General features: G+C 37.3%; 1 protein-coding gene across 1 annotated transcript in view; it reads left to right on the forward strand.

Annotated features, from left to right (window-relative positions):
• Positions 1 to 170: 170 nt before the first annotated feature.
• LOC136886384 (phenoloxidase 1) overlaps positions 171 to 14,495 on the forward strand; it is a 104,416-nt gene continuing 90,091 nt past the window's right edge. The window contains exons 1-2 of the mRNA XM_068230714.1: positions 171 to 283; positions 12,040 to 12,172. Coding sequence (XP_068086815.1) covers positions 240 to 283; positions 12,040 to 12,172 — 177 coding nt within the window. The 5' untranslated portion in view covers positions 171 to 239. The remainder of the gene's footprint in view (positions 284 to 12,039; positions 12,173 to 14,495) is intronic.

A 14,495-nucleotide genomic window follows, 5' to 3' on the forward strand; every position in this document is an offset into this window, starting at 1 on the left:
ACACTACGCAGTTCGCGCGGGCCTATACAGTTTTACGTTCGCACGCATGGCCCCACGTCGCATTACTACATGTTTTCTTCTTTGCCATCAGTCCGCACTGCAGCACGCTAGTCCAACAGTCACGGCAGTTCACCCACTTCACAGCACTGGCTGAGCTCACGACTGAACTACACCAACGTCAACCCAGGCAAGTCACTCCTGTGTTATATATCTGCACCAGTCGTTCCAGAAGAGTCTGGATGCTGGATGTATCCAGGAACCTCGCGAGACGGAAGACTCCAGGGTAATCATCTCATAATTTCCATAGTCCTATGTTGTGCTACTGTGGGTGGAAGCGAGAGGGGGCCGGTCTAGCACTTAAAGCCGTGTTCATGATTGGTGCGGTCGAAGAGTAAAGAGGTGGGCTGATACAGTGATATCACCAGCCCATAGCAAGTTGGAATGACAGACACTATAACCATTACTATACCTTATGGTTAATGTGAATTTTAAAAAAACTTAAATTTTACATTCATCACAACTTTACATGTTTCAATCCTAATTGGGTCATCTTCAGTAGATTGCTAAAATTGACATTACATTTTGTAGTCTAAAACATTTAAAACTGAAGTAAAAATGATGTTATGAATGTCAAAATGTTAAAATTTTCTCATTAAGAAAAAGGTCGTGGTTTAAAATCTTCTGTGTTCACTATTGTCCACTTGTGTTATCCTCTTGATGTTATCATTAGTTGCAAGTCTACTAATTGGACTGGGCGGTATCTGATTAATGATTGATATTATGTGATTTGGATACCACGTATGTAAACACATCGTTCAACTGGGCAAAGAAAGCTATCATACCACCGAGACTTGTGCAATAATTGTTATTGGCAGCAAGTTTATATAATTATAAAACATATTCCAGCATAAAATCTAGTTAACTGATTAAAAAAGTAGATGTTTTGTTCCTTATTTGGAACATCTTCAGCTAAAAGACGTGTGTAAAGGTACAAAAACTTAGGGGGAACTTAGGGGGACCGGCTGGGAGGTAAGCATTTTGATTGTTCTTCCGACACTTCACCACCATATATTCAAAAGTTTTTTTTCTCTTTTTCTAAAACAATTTTTCTCTCCTTTGGTTACGGACTCACTTCAACACTTGAAAACTTTATATTAAAACTAGCTGATGTACCCGTGCTTCGCTATGGAATTCTACATTGTGTACCGAATTCTAGGTTAGGTAGTGTACACATTGTGAATATGATTATATTAAATTGCATAGCTCTTAACATTACCCTAGAAATGCAACGGGAAAGTCTTCAAACGTCTTTTCTTGTGTGAAGACTGTGTTAGGGAATTTTCATTGTAATTGTTATACTCGGCATGCAGCAGAAATCCCATCTATCAGAGATGAATGGCAGTATAAGAGACAAAGAACATCACAATAAACAGTGGTCAATGTAATGTTATTGTTGATCAATTTTATGACCTTTCAGTATTGTAGGCCTTCACATTTAGTTTTCTTCCAACTTTGAAATACCGCTCTTATCATAGTCGGTAGAGTAAAACCGAATAAAACATAAATGATCAGGAACTGTATTCTCTATCAGTTCTGTTATTATGTAGTACTTTTCGATGGGATCAATAATATAGGTATTTAAAAATTAAATTTTAAGCGACTTCCCTTAAACTACCATTTCATCCAGGATGAAGAAAATTGTTTATAGCTTGGACTGTAGTTTCTTATTCCCCGACTCTGTATACTGATTTCATTAAATTCTGTTACCCATTTTCTTGTGGCTCAGCATTGATATGGACTTAGCAACAAAAATACAAATTCATGAATATCTGTGGTATCATATAGCCAGTACGGTAATGTATGACATAAATGATCGGAAATATAATTCTATATAACTTTAGTTATGCAGTATTTATTGATAGGACCACTAAGAACATAAATATTTGAGAATTAAATTTTAGGTCTTTCCTTACCATTCCGCTCAGCGTGAATAAAATAATTTATAGCCTAGATTATAATGGCTCATTTCCTGACTTTACATACCACTTTTCATCATATTCTCTTAAGCAGTTTTCTCGTGATGCGTAGCAACTTCTCCAGCATTCTGAAGAAAGATCACTTTCTAGGATCTCTTACCTACAGATTTTATCACAAACTTAAACATTGACTTGTTGAGTGTTTTAGCTCAGCATGAAGGAACATTTTATCTCATCATTATCATCATCAATCAGTCACTACTGATCTGCATGTAGGGCAGTTGCCCAGGTGGCAGATTCCCAATCTGTTGTTTTCTTAGCCTTTTCTTAAATGATTTCAAAGAAATTGGAAATTTATTGAACATATCCCTTGGTAAGTTAGTTATTCCAATCCCTAACTCCCCTTCTTATAAATAAATATTTGCCCTAATTTGTCCTCTTGAATGTCAACTTTATCTTCATATTGTGATCTTTCCTATTTTTACAGACACCACTCAAACTTATTTGTCTGCTAATGTCAGTCCATGCCATCTCTTCGCTGACAGCTTGGAACATACCACTTAGTTGAGCAGCTCGTCTCTTTTCTCCAAATTCTTCCCAGCCCAAACATTGCAACATTTTTGTAATGCTACTATTTTGTTGGAAATCCCCCATCATCATCATCTTCATAACTGTTTTTTTATTTCATATATGCCAGTTTTTGTAATTTTATGCACATTTTTTAGCTGAAGATGTTCCAAATCAGGAACTAGATGTACTTTTTTAATCAGTTAACTAGATTTTAAGCTGGAATATATTTTATGATTACATGGACAAGCAATAAAAAAGTAAATAAGTATTGGAAGATAAAAAGCATCTGCTGGTCAACAGTCATATAGATATTCAAAGTCGGAAGGCCTTTGCAAAAACCTTTGTATGGAGTGTGCTTCTGTATGGTTGCAGAAGATGGACATTGGGAATGGCAGAAAAGACTAGAGGCAATTGAAATGTGGATCTGGAGAAGAATGCAGAGGATAATTTGGACTGAAATGAAGAGCAATACCGAAGTCCTTAGAGAGATAGGAGAAAAATGGAATCTGATAACTGAAATTGGAAAAAGGAAAATAAAATGTATTGCTGACATTCTGCGGCATGAGGAGTTACTCTGTTATATCACTGAAGGAAGAATATCTTACGCTACGTAAACAATACTGTACATATATAAGATTGTTTTTTTGAAGTGATTTGATAGAATCTGAGGATGTTCTTGTAGAATGAAACATGTCATTTTTTGTATGTTAGTGTGTTTTTTACAGGTATGTTTATAGTGTTATAATTTACATTGTATTTGCTGTGTGTTTGACAGACTGAAAAGCCTTTGTTACATTTACATTCTGGAAAAAGAGTAGGACAACACAGAGCGTTTTATTTCAAGAACCTGCTTCTGAGGACAAATTGCAAGACCCACGCTGGGTTGAAAAGACTGGTTCGAGGTAGACATCTATGGCTGCGGTGACAAGGCTTAGCCTTTAGAATATCATGATGATGTATTGGAAGGTGGGATTCTTCTTTCAGCCTAACCTTAGTTAAACTTTAAACTTTCACAGTCATTATTTAACCCTGTGTCATACACAGCCTCTTAATTCTAACTTGTGTGACCCTCTTTGCTGATGGTTTATGCAGGGAAGACAAGCGGGCGGAGGGTAAGGGTGCTACGAAGCGAACTGATGACGCAAAATGGTTAATAAGAGAAGAATGATAATTTTAGAACGGCAGTTTACAGAAACTTCAATCATGTGCTTGTACGCATTATATCTACAGAAACATAACAAAAGCAGATAAACAAGCTTGATTTTAAGTCAACACTTGATAGGAATATTTAATTTAGAAGTTCTGGAACTACAAACTATGTCTTTGTTAGTTTTACGAGGTTCCATTTCATTACTGAGAAGTCACTGCTACATGTTAAAACTCTTATAGTTTGAAGACATTATGAGGATAATGTAATCAACAAAATTCTAATTTCATTTGTTTCATTATGCTTTGTCCATTTTGGCAACCTTCAACTGAGGGAAATTATGTAAATAAAATCCAATTGGTTTTTTTATAAATATTTATTTCGAGAAAAATGTGTCAGTACTGGCTACTATTATGTACCACCACAAAGAAGTCCGACTCGTTGGCTGAACGGTCAGCGTACTGGCCTTCGGTTCAGAGGGTCCCGGGTTCGATTCCCGGTCGGGTCGGGGATTTTAACCTTAATTGGTTAATTCCAATGGCACGGGGGCTGGGTGTTTGTGTGATCTTCATCATCATTTCACCCTCATCACGACGCGGAGGTCGCTTACGGGCGTCAAATAGAAAGACCTTCACTTGGCGAGCCGAACCCGTCCTGGGATATCCCGGCACTAAAAGCCATATGACATTTCATTTCACCACAAAGAAAAGCACTGGTCTAATTATTTATTTCTGATAGAAGAAGAGGAAGTGTGGTAGGACGTCTGTGGTTTCTTGTGATTTTTTGGTTTAGTTATTAGCAGCAAACACAGTAAGGATGTGGGTAAGGTAGAGGTGGGTAAAATTTGATTGTGGTGAAAGGAACTTCCACTTCCCTTCTGGGTTTATAAATACATGAAATGCCCATAATTATTGTTATTGTCAACTTTCAGAAATCTCAGCTTCTAAAGGTAATACTGATTTCTTACTTATTATATTATTCATCGTTAAGCTTTAAACTTAAGACATGAAGCTTCCACGGCATGTAAAATGATTAATTCTTTTTCCAGGTTGAACCTTGTTGTTGTTTCCTTTACATTTTGTACAGTTTGCCAATGTTTTGAATACATTGCAGTATTCTTCGTCAAGGCGACTGAAATACCCCTACTCGATCCGAGGTTATCAGTCTCCCATGCGCCAATCAACTAAGAATTAGTTGTTGTGCTAGCCTTTAAATAGACTTCTCTCTCTCTCTCTCTCTCTCTCTGGCTGATGTAAGCTCTTTGCAGTCTCTTGAGAATTCTGGAATGTATATGTCACAAACAGGTAGCTGGAAATTGCCGGTACTGTTGTGTAACTCGAGGTTCATCCCACATGTTCATTTATGGCCTGCATCTTTTAATCTATGTATAATAGGCAGCCGAGAAATGCTGATTTTGTAACCTTCCTCTAAATTCATATTGTTTGGGTGTTTTTTAATTTCGATAGCCTCACGGATTTTCCTTTTAGTTTCCATGGAGTAGTTGCTAAGATCTTTTTTTAAAAAAAAATGCTATTTATTTGGGGTGTCAACCTATGAAGATCTTTTGCACCTACTTTGCTGTGAACCTGCGTGTATTTGGAAATGGCGGAGGTGTAAAGTATTGAATGTGAGGAACAGAACATTAAGGACGACACAAACACCCAGTCCCCAGCCCAGGGATATTAAACATTTACAATTAAAAACCCCTGACCCGGCCGGGAATCAAACCTGGGGCCACCAGGTGACAGACGGACACGATGCCCCCTACACCGCGGGGCCAGACTGCTAAGATCTTGGTCTCGTCAAATGAAATTTCGTGTCTTGTTTTGTAGGAAGACTCCTAAGTTATGAATTTCATTATGGTCTGTATTGACAATTGATCACTATCAAGAGGTAGAGAAAGGTCCACCTATTCAATACCATTAGCTTAATGTAGTGTCCTATATAATTGGTACTAGTTTTGACCCTACATACATTGGGTCACCTTCAGCCATGATCTAATTGGAAACATATGTTTACATACAACCAATAATAGCGAATACAATTTGGTATGTCTTAATTTAAAATCTAAGTCTAAAACATTGACGAAGTCTGACTACACATTTAAAATTGAAACCAAAATGACACGTCAAAACTGCTGTAGTTGATGTTGAACCATGTCATCGTCCTATAGTAACCAAGCGTTCTTGAGTCAATCTGTGAGTTGGTATTCTTTATCTGTATAGTTGAGCCATTTGATTTATAAATTATGTCTTGTTGAAGAGTGTAGCCTATGCAGTAGCCTTCACAGTATGCAGTAGCCATGCGTCTTGGTAGGTGTGCTATTTACCAACTGATGAGCCCAACTTAGCACACTGGGGCAAAACACTGGCAATCAGAAATGAGTTAGCTGGAAAAATTTATAATGTCCAATAACAGACCAACCATATTGGTATTATGTAACATGTCTCACAACTACTTTCAATTGGTGGACTCCAGGGGCCTCTAATTCTTGTATGTCTTTCGCTGGTGGTAGATAATGGGTTAACTTCTATAAACCACACCGGAAGTGTAACGTTGGCAAAATGAAGTGTCTGATTTCTACCCGACTAACATATCCGTTACACCAAGAACCGAGACACAGATATTTCAGCTGTAGCCAAGCATTCCTATGAAACAAGATAGAAAATATAATTTGACAGAACCAAGATTGTAGCAGCTATTCCCTGGAATCTCGAAAGAAAAATCCGTGAGGCTATCAAAATCAAGAAACACCCGAACAATATATATTTAGAGGAAGGATACAAAATCAGCAATTTTTGGCTGCCTACTATATATAGATTAAAAGGTGCAGGCCACAATATGAATATACAGGACGAACCTCAAGTTACGTAACAACACTGGCAAATCCCAGGTACCTAGCTGTGACACAAATGTTCCAGAATTCTCAAGAGACCGCAAGGGGCTTATGCCAGTCAGGGGGAGGGAAAAGAGAGAGAGAGAGAGAGAGAGAGAAGGCTATTTAAAAGCCAGCACAACAACTAACTCTTACTCAATTAGCATCTGGAAGACTGATTACCTTGGATCAAGTAGGAATATTTCAGTGTATTGCAATGTATTCAAAATGTTGGTAAACTGTATGAAATGTACACACAACAACAGCACGGTTCACCTCGGAAGAAGAACTAAATAAACTTGAAAGTTTCTGCCAGTCAGAGAGAGAGAGAGAGAGAGAGAGAGAGAGGAGGCGGGGGGGGGTATTTAAAGGCCAGCACAACAGCTAACTCTTACTCAATTAGTATCTGGGAGACTGATTACCTTGGATCAAGTAGGAATATTTCAGTCGCCTTGACAAAAAGATTTATATTTTTAGACTTGGGGAAAATGCTACAGTATGTGGTATGTATTGGAGTATTCACTCTCAGCTCATTCATTGAACACAAGAAGTTGAGAAGGAGGATTGGAACATTTTCAAATGATTTATCTTTCCATTTTTTTTTTTATTTATTTATTTATTTATTTATTTATTTATTTATTTATTTATTTATTTACCTATCTATCTATCTATCTATCTAATCTATATAATCTATCTATATAATCTATCTATCTAATCTATCTATCTAATCTATCTGTCTAATTTATCTAATCTATCTAATCTATCTATCTAATCTAATCTATCTATCTAATCTAATCTATCTATCTATCTATCTATCTATCTATCTATCTATCTATCTATCTATCTATCTATCTATCTATCTACAAAGCACAAGATGTAGCTTCATTGAGCACTTCTTAATTACACCATCTATAGATGAATTAATAAATGTAAATTTTGATAACAAAGTAGAACAGACGATTAACTAGATCATATATGTATAAATAATAACTGTCCGAACAATAATTGTAAGCATAATCATTTCATCGTAGATCAAGATGATGGAAACCACTTCACATTAACATTTTTAAAGAATTAAAGTATAATAGAATTTATCGTCATTAAACAATGCTCATTGTAATAGACAAAGTCAAACCGTCTGTAAAAATGTTTAAAAAAATGATTATACAAGGTTTCACAATATAGCTAAATTAACCAGATTTATTTCCCTTTCAGGTATTGATAAGATAATACTTTCGGTACAGTTCAGCCTGGGAATATATCCTGTACTTAATACTTTATACTATATACACAAGTAATGTAGCTACATGTTTATGCGTTTTTACTCATTTATATGCAGATGCACAAATGTTTTCTTCAAATTCTTGCATACTGTGAATGCTCTTCACATGAGTGTATTACGTTGTTGAAAATATGGGGAGCTGTATATCATTCATATGTCAAGCAACAAATCACCTAGAATATTTTTAGCCTCAAGAGCCATGCATTATTTTAATGTTGATTTGTTCAAATGACTGAATATATAATTTTATAGTATATCTTCTGTAACAAGAAGGACAATTCTCATAGTTTTTAAACATGAAACAATTTTAGTGAAATACCAATATTTTAATTAGTTCATATGTATTAGTTTGTAAGAGTGTTTGTCTAATACTTCTTATAATTCATGTATTTTTTGCTGAGGGTGGCCAAAGCTGGTTCTCAAATATTAAATATTGATATTGTACTCATATAGTGTTGATTGGTGAAACATCCTTTGTAACATTGTTTGAAACAAAAATAGCACTCTTCAAAATGATATGTTAAAAGACTGTATCACACTTCTTGCTGTCCTTGCTGTCCTTGCTGGGTAGGAGATAGGGATCTGCGCTCATATGGCCTTCACTTAAACCGCAGTGGTACATATAAGTTAGGAAATTTGTTTAGAAGGGTTATAGGCAGGTACATTCAGGGAAACAGGGTGTGCTAGGGAGTGGTGTTAAGGGAACAGGGAACTGGAAATCAAGTAGGGATGACATAAAACTGTTAGTGCTCAACTGTAGAAGTATTGTAAAGAAAGGAATAGAATTAAGTAATTTAATATATATATACTTACCAGATATTGTAATAGGAATTGAATCATGGCTGAGAAATGATATAATGGATGCAGAAATTTTCTCACGAAACTGGAGGGTGTATCATAGAGATAGGATAGGAATGGTAGGAGGGGGAATATTCATTCTCGTGAAAGAAGAATTTGTAAGCTACGAAAAAGTTAAAGATGACAAGCACGAAATTCTAGGGGTAAGGCTCATTTCTAAAGATAATAGGCAACTTGATGTCTTTGCAGTGTACAGACCAGGAAAGGGCAGAGCAGATGCTGATTCAGAATTATTTGATAAGATAATCGGCTATGTGGGAAACGATAAGGAAAGGAACGTGATCGTAGCGGGTGATCTCAATTTACCAAATGTCAATTGGGAAGGTAATGCGAACAACAGGAAGCATGACCAACAAATGGCAAATAAGTTAATATGGGAAGGGCACCTGATTCAGAAAGTGATGGAACCAACTAGAGGGAAGAATATTCTGGATGTGGTGCTGGTAAAACCAGATGAGCTCTATAGAGAAACCGAAGTAATAGATGGTATTAGTGATCATGAAGCTGTCTTTGTGGTAATTAAAAATAAATGTGAAAGAAAGGAAGAGATTAAAATTAGGACAGTTAGGCAGTACCATATGGCTGATAAAACAGGCACGAGGGAGTTTTTAATAAGTAACTATGATCGGTGGAAAACGGTAAATAAAAATGTAAACAGACTCTGGGATGGATTTAAAGCAATTGTTGAGGAATGTGAAAATAGGTTTGTACCTTTAAAGGTGGTAAGGAATAGTAAAGATCCACTATATTATAACAGGGAAGTAAAGAGACTAGAGAAGGAGGTGCAGGTTGGAAAGAAATAGAGTTAGAATGGCTGTGGAAGTAAGGAGAAATTGAAGGAACTTAGTAGGAAATTCAATCTAGCAAAGAAGTCAACTAAGGATAACATGATGGCGAGCATAATTGGTGGCCACACTAATTTTAGCGAAAAATGGAAGAGTATGTACAGGTACGTTAAGGCAGAAACAGGTTCCAAGGACGACATTCCAGGAATAATTAATGAACAAGGGGAGTGTGTATGCGAGGATCTTCAAAAGGCAGAAGTATTTAGTCAGCAGTACATAAAGATTGTTGGTTACAAGGAAATGTCCAGATAGAGTAGGTGACTAATACTAAAGAAGTATTAAAATTTACCTATGACAGCAATGACATTTACAGTAAGATACAAAAGTTGAAAACTAGAAACGCACCTGGAATTGATAAGGTTTCGGGGGATATACTAAGGACAATGGGTTGGGATATAGTACCATATCTGAAGTACTTGTTTGATTATTGTTTGCATGAAGGAACTTTACCAAATGAATGAACAGTTGCTATAGTAGCCCCCGTATATAAAGGAAAGGGTGATAGACATAAAGCTGAAAATTACAGGCCAGTTAGTTTGACATGCATTGTATGTAAGCTTTGGGAAAGCACTATTTCTGATTATATAAGACATGTTTGCAAAATTAATAATTGGTTCGATAGAAGGCAGTTTGGGTTTAGGAAAGGTTATTCTACTGAAGCCCAACTTGTAGGATTCCAGCAAGATATAGCAGATATTCTGGATTCAGGAGGTCAATTGGACTGTATTGTGATTGACTTATCTAAGGCATTTGATAGGGTAGATCATGGGAGACTAGTGGCAAAAATGAGTGCAATTGGACTTGACAAAAGAGTGACTGAATGGGTGGCTCTGTTTCTAGAAAATAGAACTCAGAGAATTAGAGTAGGTGAAGCTTTATCTGTCCCTGTAAAAATTAAGAGGGGAATTCCTCAAGACAGTATTATTGGACCTTTATGTTTTCTTATATATATCAGTGATATGTGTAAAGAAGTGGAATCAGAGATAAGGCTTTTTGCAGATGATGTTATTCTGTACAGAGTAATAAATAAGTTACAAGATTGTGAGCAACTGCAAAATGACCTCGATAATGTTGTGAGATGGACAGTAGGCAATGGTATGATGATAAACGGGGATAAAAGTCAGGTTGTGAGTTTCACTAATAGGAAAAGTCCTCTCAGTTTTAATTACTGCGTTGATGGGGTGAAAGTGCCCTTTGGGGATAATTGTAAATACCTGGGTATTAATATAAGGAAAGATCTTCATTGGGGTAATCACATAAATATGATTGTAAGTAAAGGGTACAGATCTCTGCACATGGTTATGAGAGTATTTAGGGGTTGTAGTAAGGATGTAAAGGAGAGAGCATATTTGTCTCTGGTGAGACCCCAACTAGAGTATGGTTCCAGTGTATGGGACCCTTACCAGGATTACTTGATTCAGGAACTGAAAAAAGTCCAGAGAAAAGCAGCTCGATTTGTTCTGGGCGATTTCCGACAAAAGAGTAGTGTTACAAAAATGTTGCAAAGTTTGGGCTGGGAAGAATTGGGAGAAAGGAGACAAGCTGCTCGACTAAGTCTCGACTAATATGTTCTCTCCTTTACATCCTTACTACAACCCCTAAATACCACTTAGTCTCGACTAAATTTCCAATTTCTTTGCAATCATAGACATGATATGGGCTTTTGTGTCTGTGCCCTGTTAAGAAAACAAGGTGGAGAGATGGTGTGGGAGGACATCAGTAGACGATAAGTTTGGATGGTGTCTTTAAAAGTAGGAAAGATCGCAATATGAAGATAAAGTTGGAATTCAAGAGGACAAATTGGGGCAAATATTCGTTTATAGGAAGGGGAATTAGGGATTGGAATGACTTACCAACGGAGATGTTCAATAAATTTCCAATTTCTTTGCAATAATTTAAGAAAAGGCTAGGAAAACAACAGATAGGGAATCTGCCACCTGGGTGACTGCCCTAAATGCAGATCAGTAGTAATTGATTGATTAAAATGTCCACCTGGTAGTTAAAAAGGATTTGAACTTGTTGTGCACCAGACAGTGTTTCTTTACAAATTATATGAGCACGCTCAGACATTACAAGAAACGTAATGTTAACATTGATGCTTTCACGGCCCGTACTTGTAGACATGATATGGGCTTTTTTGCCTATGCCCTGTTAAGGAAACAAGGTGAAACTATTTCCTATTCCATCTGTGTCGGTGCGACATAAAGCAAAGCTTAAAAGAAAATAGACAAGATGAAACGTTGAACACTTGCCAGACATATGACCATGACCTAAAACCCAGGAAGCCAACATCATAGGATAAATATAATTTATTGTCAGGTAGTTTATAAGGGATGAATATGTGTATGTGTGTGTGTGTGTGTGTGTGTGTGAGAGAGAGAGAGAGTGTGTGTGTGTTTTTTATCCTTCTATGCGTTTCACTTTTTTTTGTAATCATTGTAAACAATAACATTTTTACAGAGAAAGAATAATGTTTACTTTTACAGCTACTGCAAGAGCTTGACGAAGATGTCGTCCATGGAAAAAAATTTGCTACTATTATTTGAACGGCCATTCGAGCCTGTATTTACTCCAAAGGGTGAAGAGAAGAAAATATTTCAAGTTCCAGAGGATTATTTGGTAAGTTAAATGATACTATTTCTTATATCCTTCTACATTTTAGGTGGATGATACCCTCTGTTTTTACTCCCCTGCATAGGATTATATTTTATACATACAACAGGTCCTTTTGTGGAATGTCACCCTTTCCATATCATGGCTTCAAACCTGGCAGATTTATAAGAGTTCAGAAAAAGTCCATTCTGCACTCCACGACATATGATCCCTTTTTACAGTTGATGTTTACCCAACAAAATGAATTAAAGTGCCACTGTAGATCCCCCAACAGTTATCGTTTCTCTGCCATCTTCTTTTTCTTATTCTCCACTTCCCATTTCCATTCTTCTGGTTCAGGTTGTGAATCAAGGACCTCCACAGTTTTCTGTTTTTTAAGATGAATATACCAGGAAGTACACGTCGTTTTTGGGGGACACCCTAACCGTTTCCGAGGCCTCGACTCACTCTCAATCATTGTATAGGCTATTGGTACGATGGGCTCGCCACACCCAAAGGCATTTTATACTAGGGTGACCAGATGTCCCTTATTTTATGGAGATTGTCCTGTATTTCTCTAAAGTGTCCCCTTGTCCCTGTAAAAAATATACAGGACTTTTTTCATGAACCGTCCCATATATTTAAAATACCGTGTTTGAACTTAATTTAGCACAAAGCTCTGTTGTATAGTTCTCATTCTATAGAGTAATTACAGTTTCCTTGGTTGACACTGAATGCAACGAACCGTGAGACAGACAATAAAATGTAAAAATGGCAACTTATAATCCTGCAGAGTGAACATTGTTTGATGACCCTTGATGTTTTTGTTATGCACTGGCTGCTTCCATTTTTAATAATAATAATAATCATCATCATCAGTACTGGTTTTATATAAATAAACCGTACTCTTTCCGAGGTCTGTGGCTTGTGTTAAATTCTAATCTTGAATTGGGCCTAATAATCAACGGGAGTCGAAGTGTCCCATATTTTCATGCTTGTGATCGGGTCATCCTATACCTACTGCCAGGATATCTTTGGGCCGCCTCTAACATGGAGTGCATATGCTGCTAGGTGGACCTTTGTGGTATTACCTCCACCAAGGGACCATTAGCCCTCCTAAAGAGCCATTGGCCTCTTTAGATTGTACTCATATTTATCCCCAAGTCTAGAGCTGCCTCTTCTGCCATCTCCACCATTCCAAAGTCCACCTTCTCCGCCATAAATGCTGTTGAGGTGTTACACTCGTAACCCTGAGTTAGGACCATTACCAGATGTTACACACCAGGTCAGTGTGCTCTGGGACTTACATAGGCAGGGGTACCACTCCCTGGGTAGGGCTGCCTCTGAAGAGGATCCCTATCTGCTACCCAGTTCTCTGCCATCGACAGTGGAATGCACGGCTTCCTTTTTGTTTGCCAGCCTATTGGTCCCCATTCTTTCGCTCTGCCCTTAAAACACCAGTCTTCTCTTCCTGATGCTGATTGACATCCCTTGAAACTTTTTTTAGATCTCCTTGTTTGTGAATCTATCTCAAGAGCTTTTATAGTCTGTAGAATTCTCCCTAAGAAATTCATTTCTTCTTCTTTTCCTGTTTTCCAAATGAGTCACCTGGGATCACACTGAAGCAACGTTTTTTCGACCTTCATGTTTCTGTTCCTCCAACCATTCACTTTATGTAGGTTCCTGTTCTTCTCCTACTTTAAATCCCTGTGTTTGGATTGTAATTCTGATTTCATTCTGATCTAATAGATTTGGTGATTCTAGTTCATTAAAGTGTTTATCCATTTATACCACTTTGGTCCAGTAGCCTTCTTTTCAAGAATTTTATACATTTTTTGGGGGAAGTCTCGTAGAGTCCATTCTCTCTAAATGCCCTGTATATTGGATTTATTGTATCTGTGATGAACTTATTTTCCCTTCTATCTCCATGGCAAAATTGTTAGCATGCTGGCCTTTGGTCACAGGGGTCCCGGGTTCGGTATCCGGCAGGGTCAGGAATTTTAACAATAATTGGTTGATTTCTCTGGTACGGGGTTTGGGTGTACGTGTCGCCTTCATCATCATTTCATCCTCATCATGACATGCAGGTCATCTACGGGCGTCAAATCAGAAGACCTGCATCTAGCGAGCCGAACTTGTCCTCGGACACTCCTGGCATTAAACGCCATACGCCATTTTATTTACTTTCCCTTTTCCTCTACCTCTGAAATTTCCATTCAGGGTAAGGTTTCTGCTTCTAGCATCACTATAGTTTGGTTATGTCTGTATTTGGTCTGATAGGAGAGGTGGTGGTGGTTATTGTCATAAAAGGAAGTACAACTAGGCAACCATCCTCTATATGTAACACTAA

Source organism: Anabrus simplex, chromosome X, assembly GCF_040414725.1.
Source record: "Anabrus simplex isolate iqAnaSimp1 chromosome X, ASM4041472v1, whole genome shotgun sequence".
In the NCBI taxonomy this organism is placed as follows: Eukaryota; Metazoa; Arthropoda; class Insecta; order Orthoptera; family Tettigoniidae; genus Anabrus; species Anabrus simplex.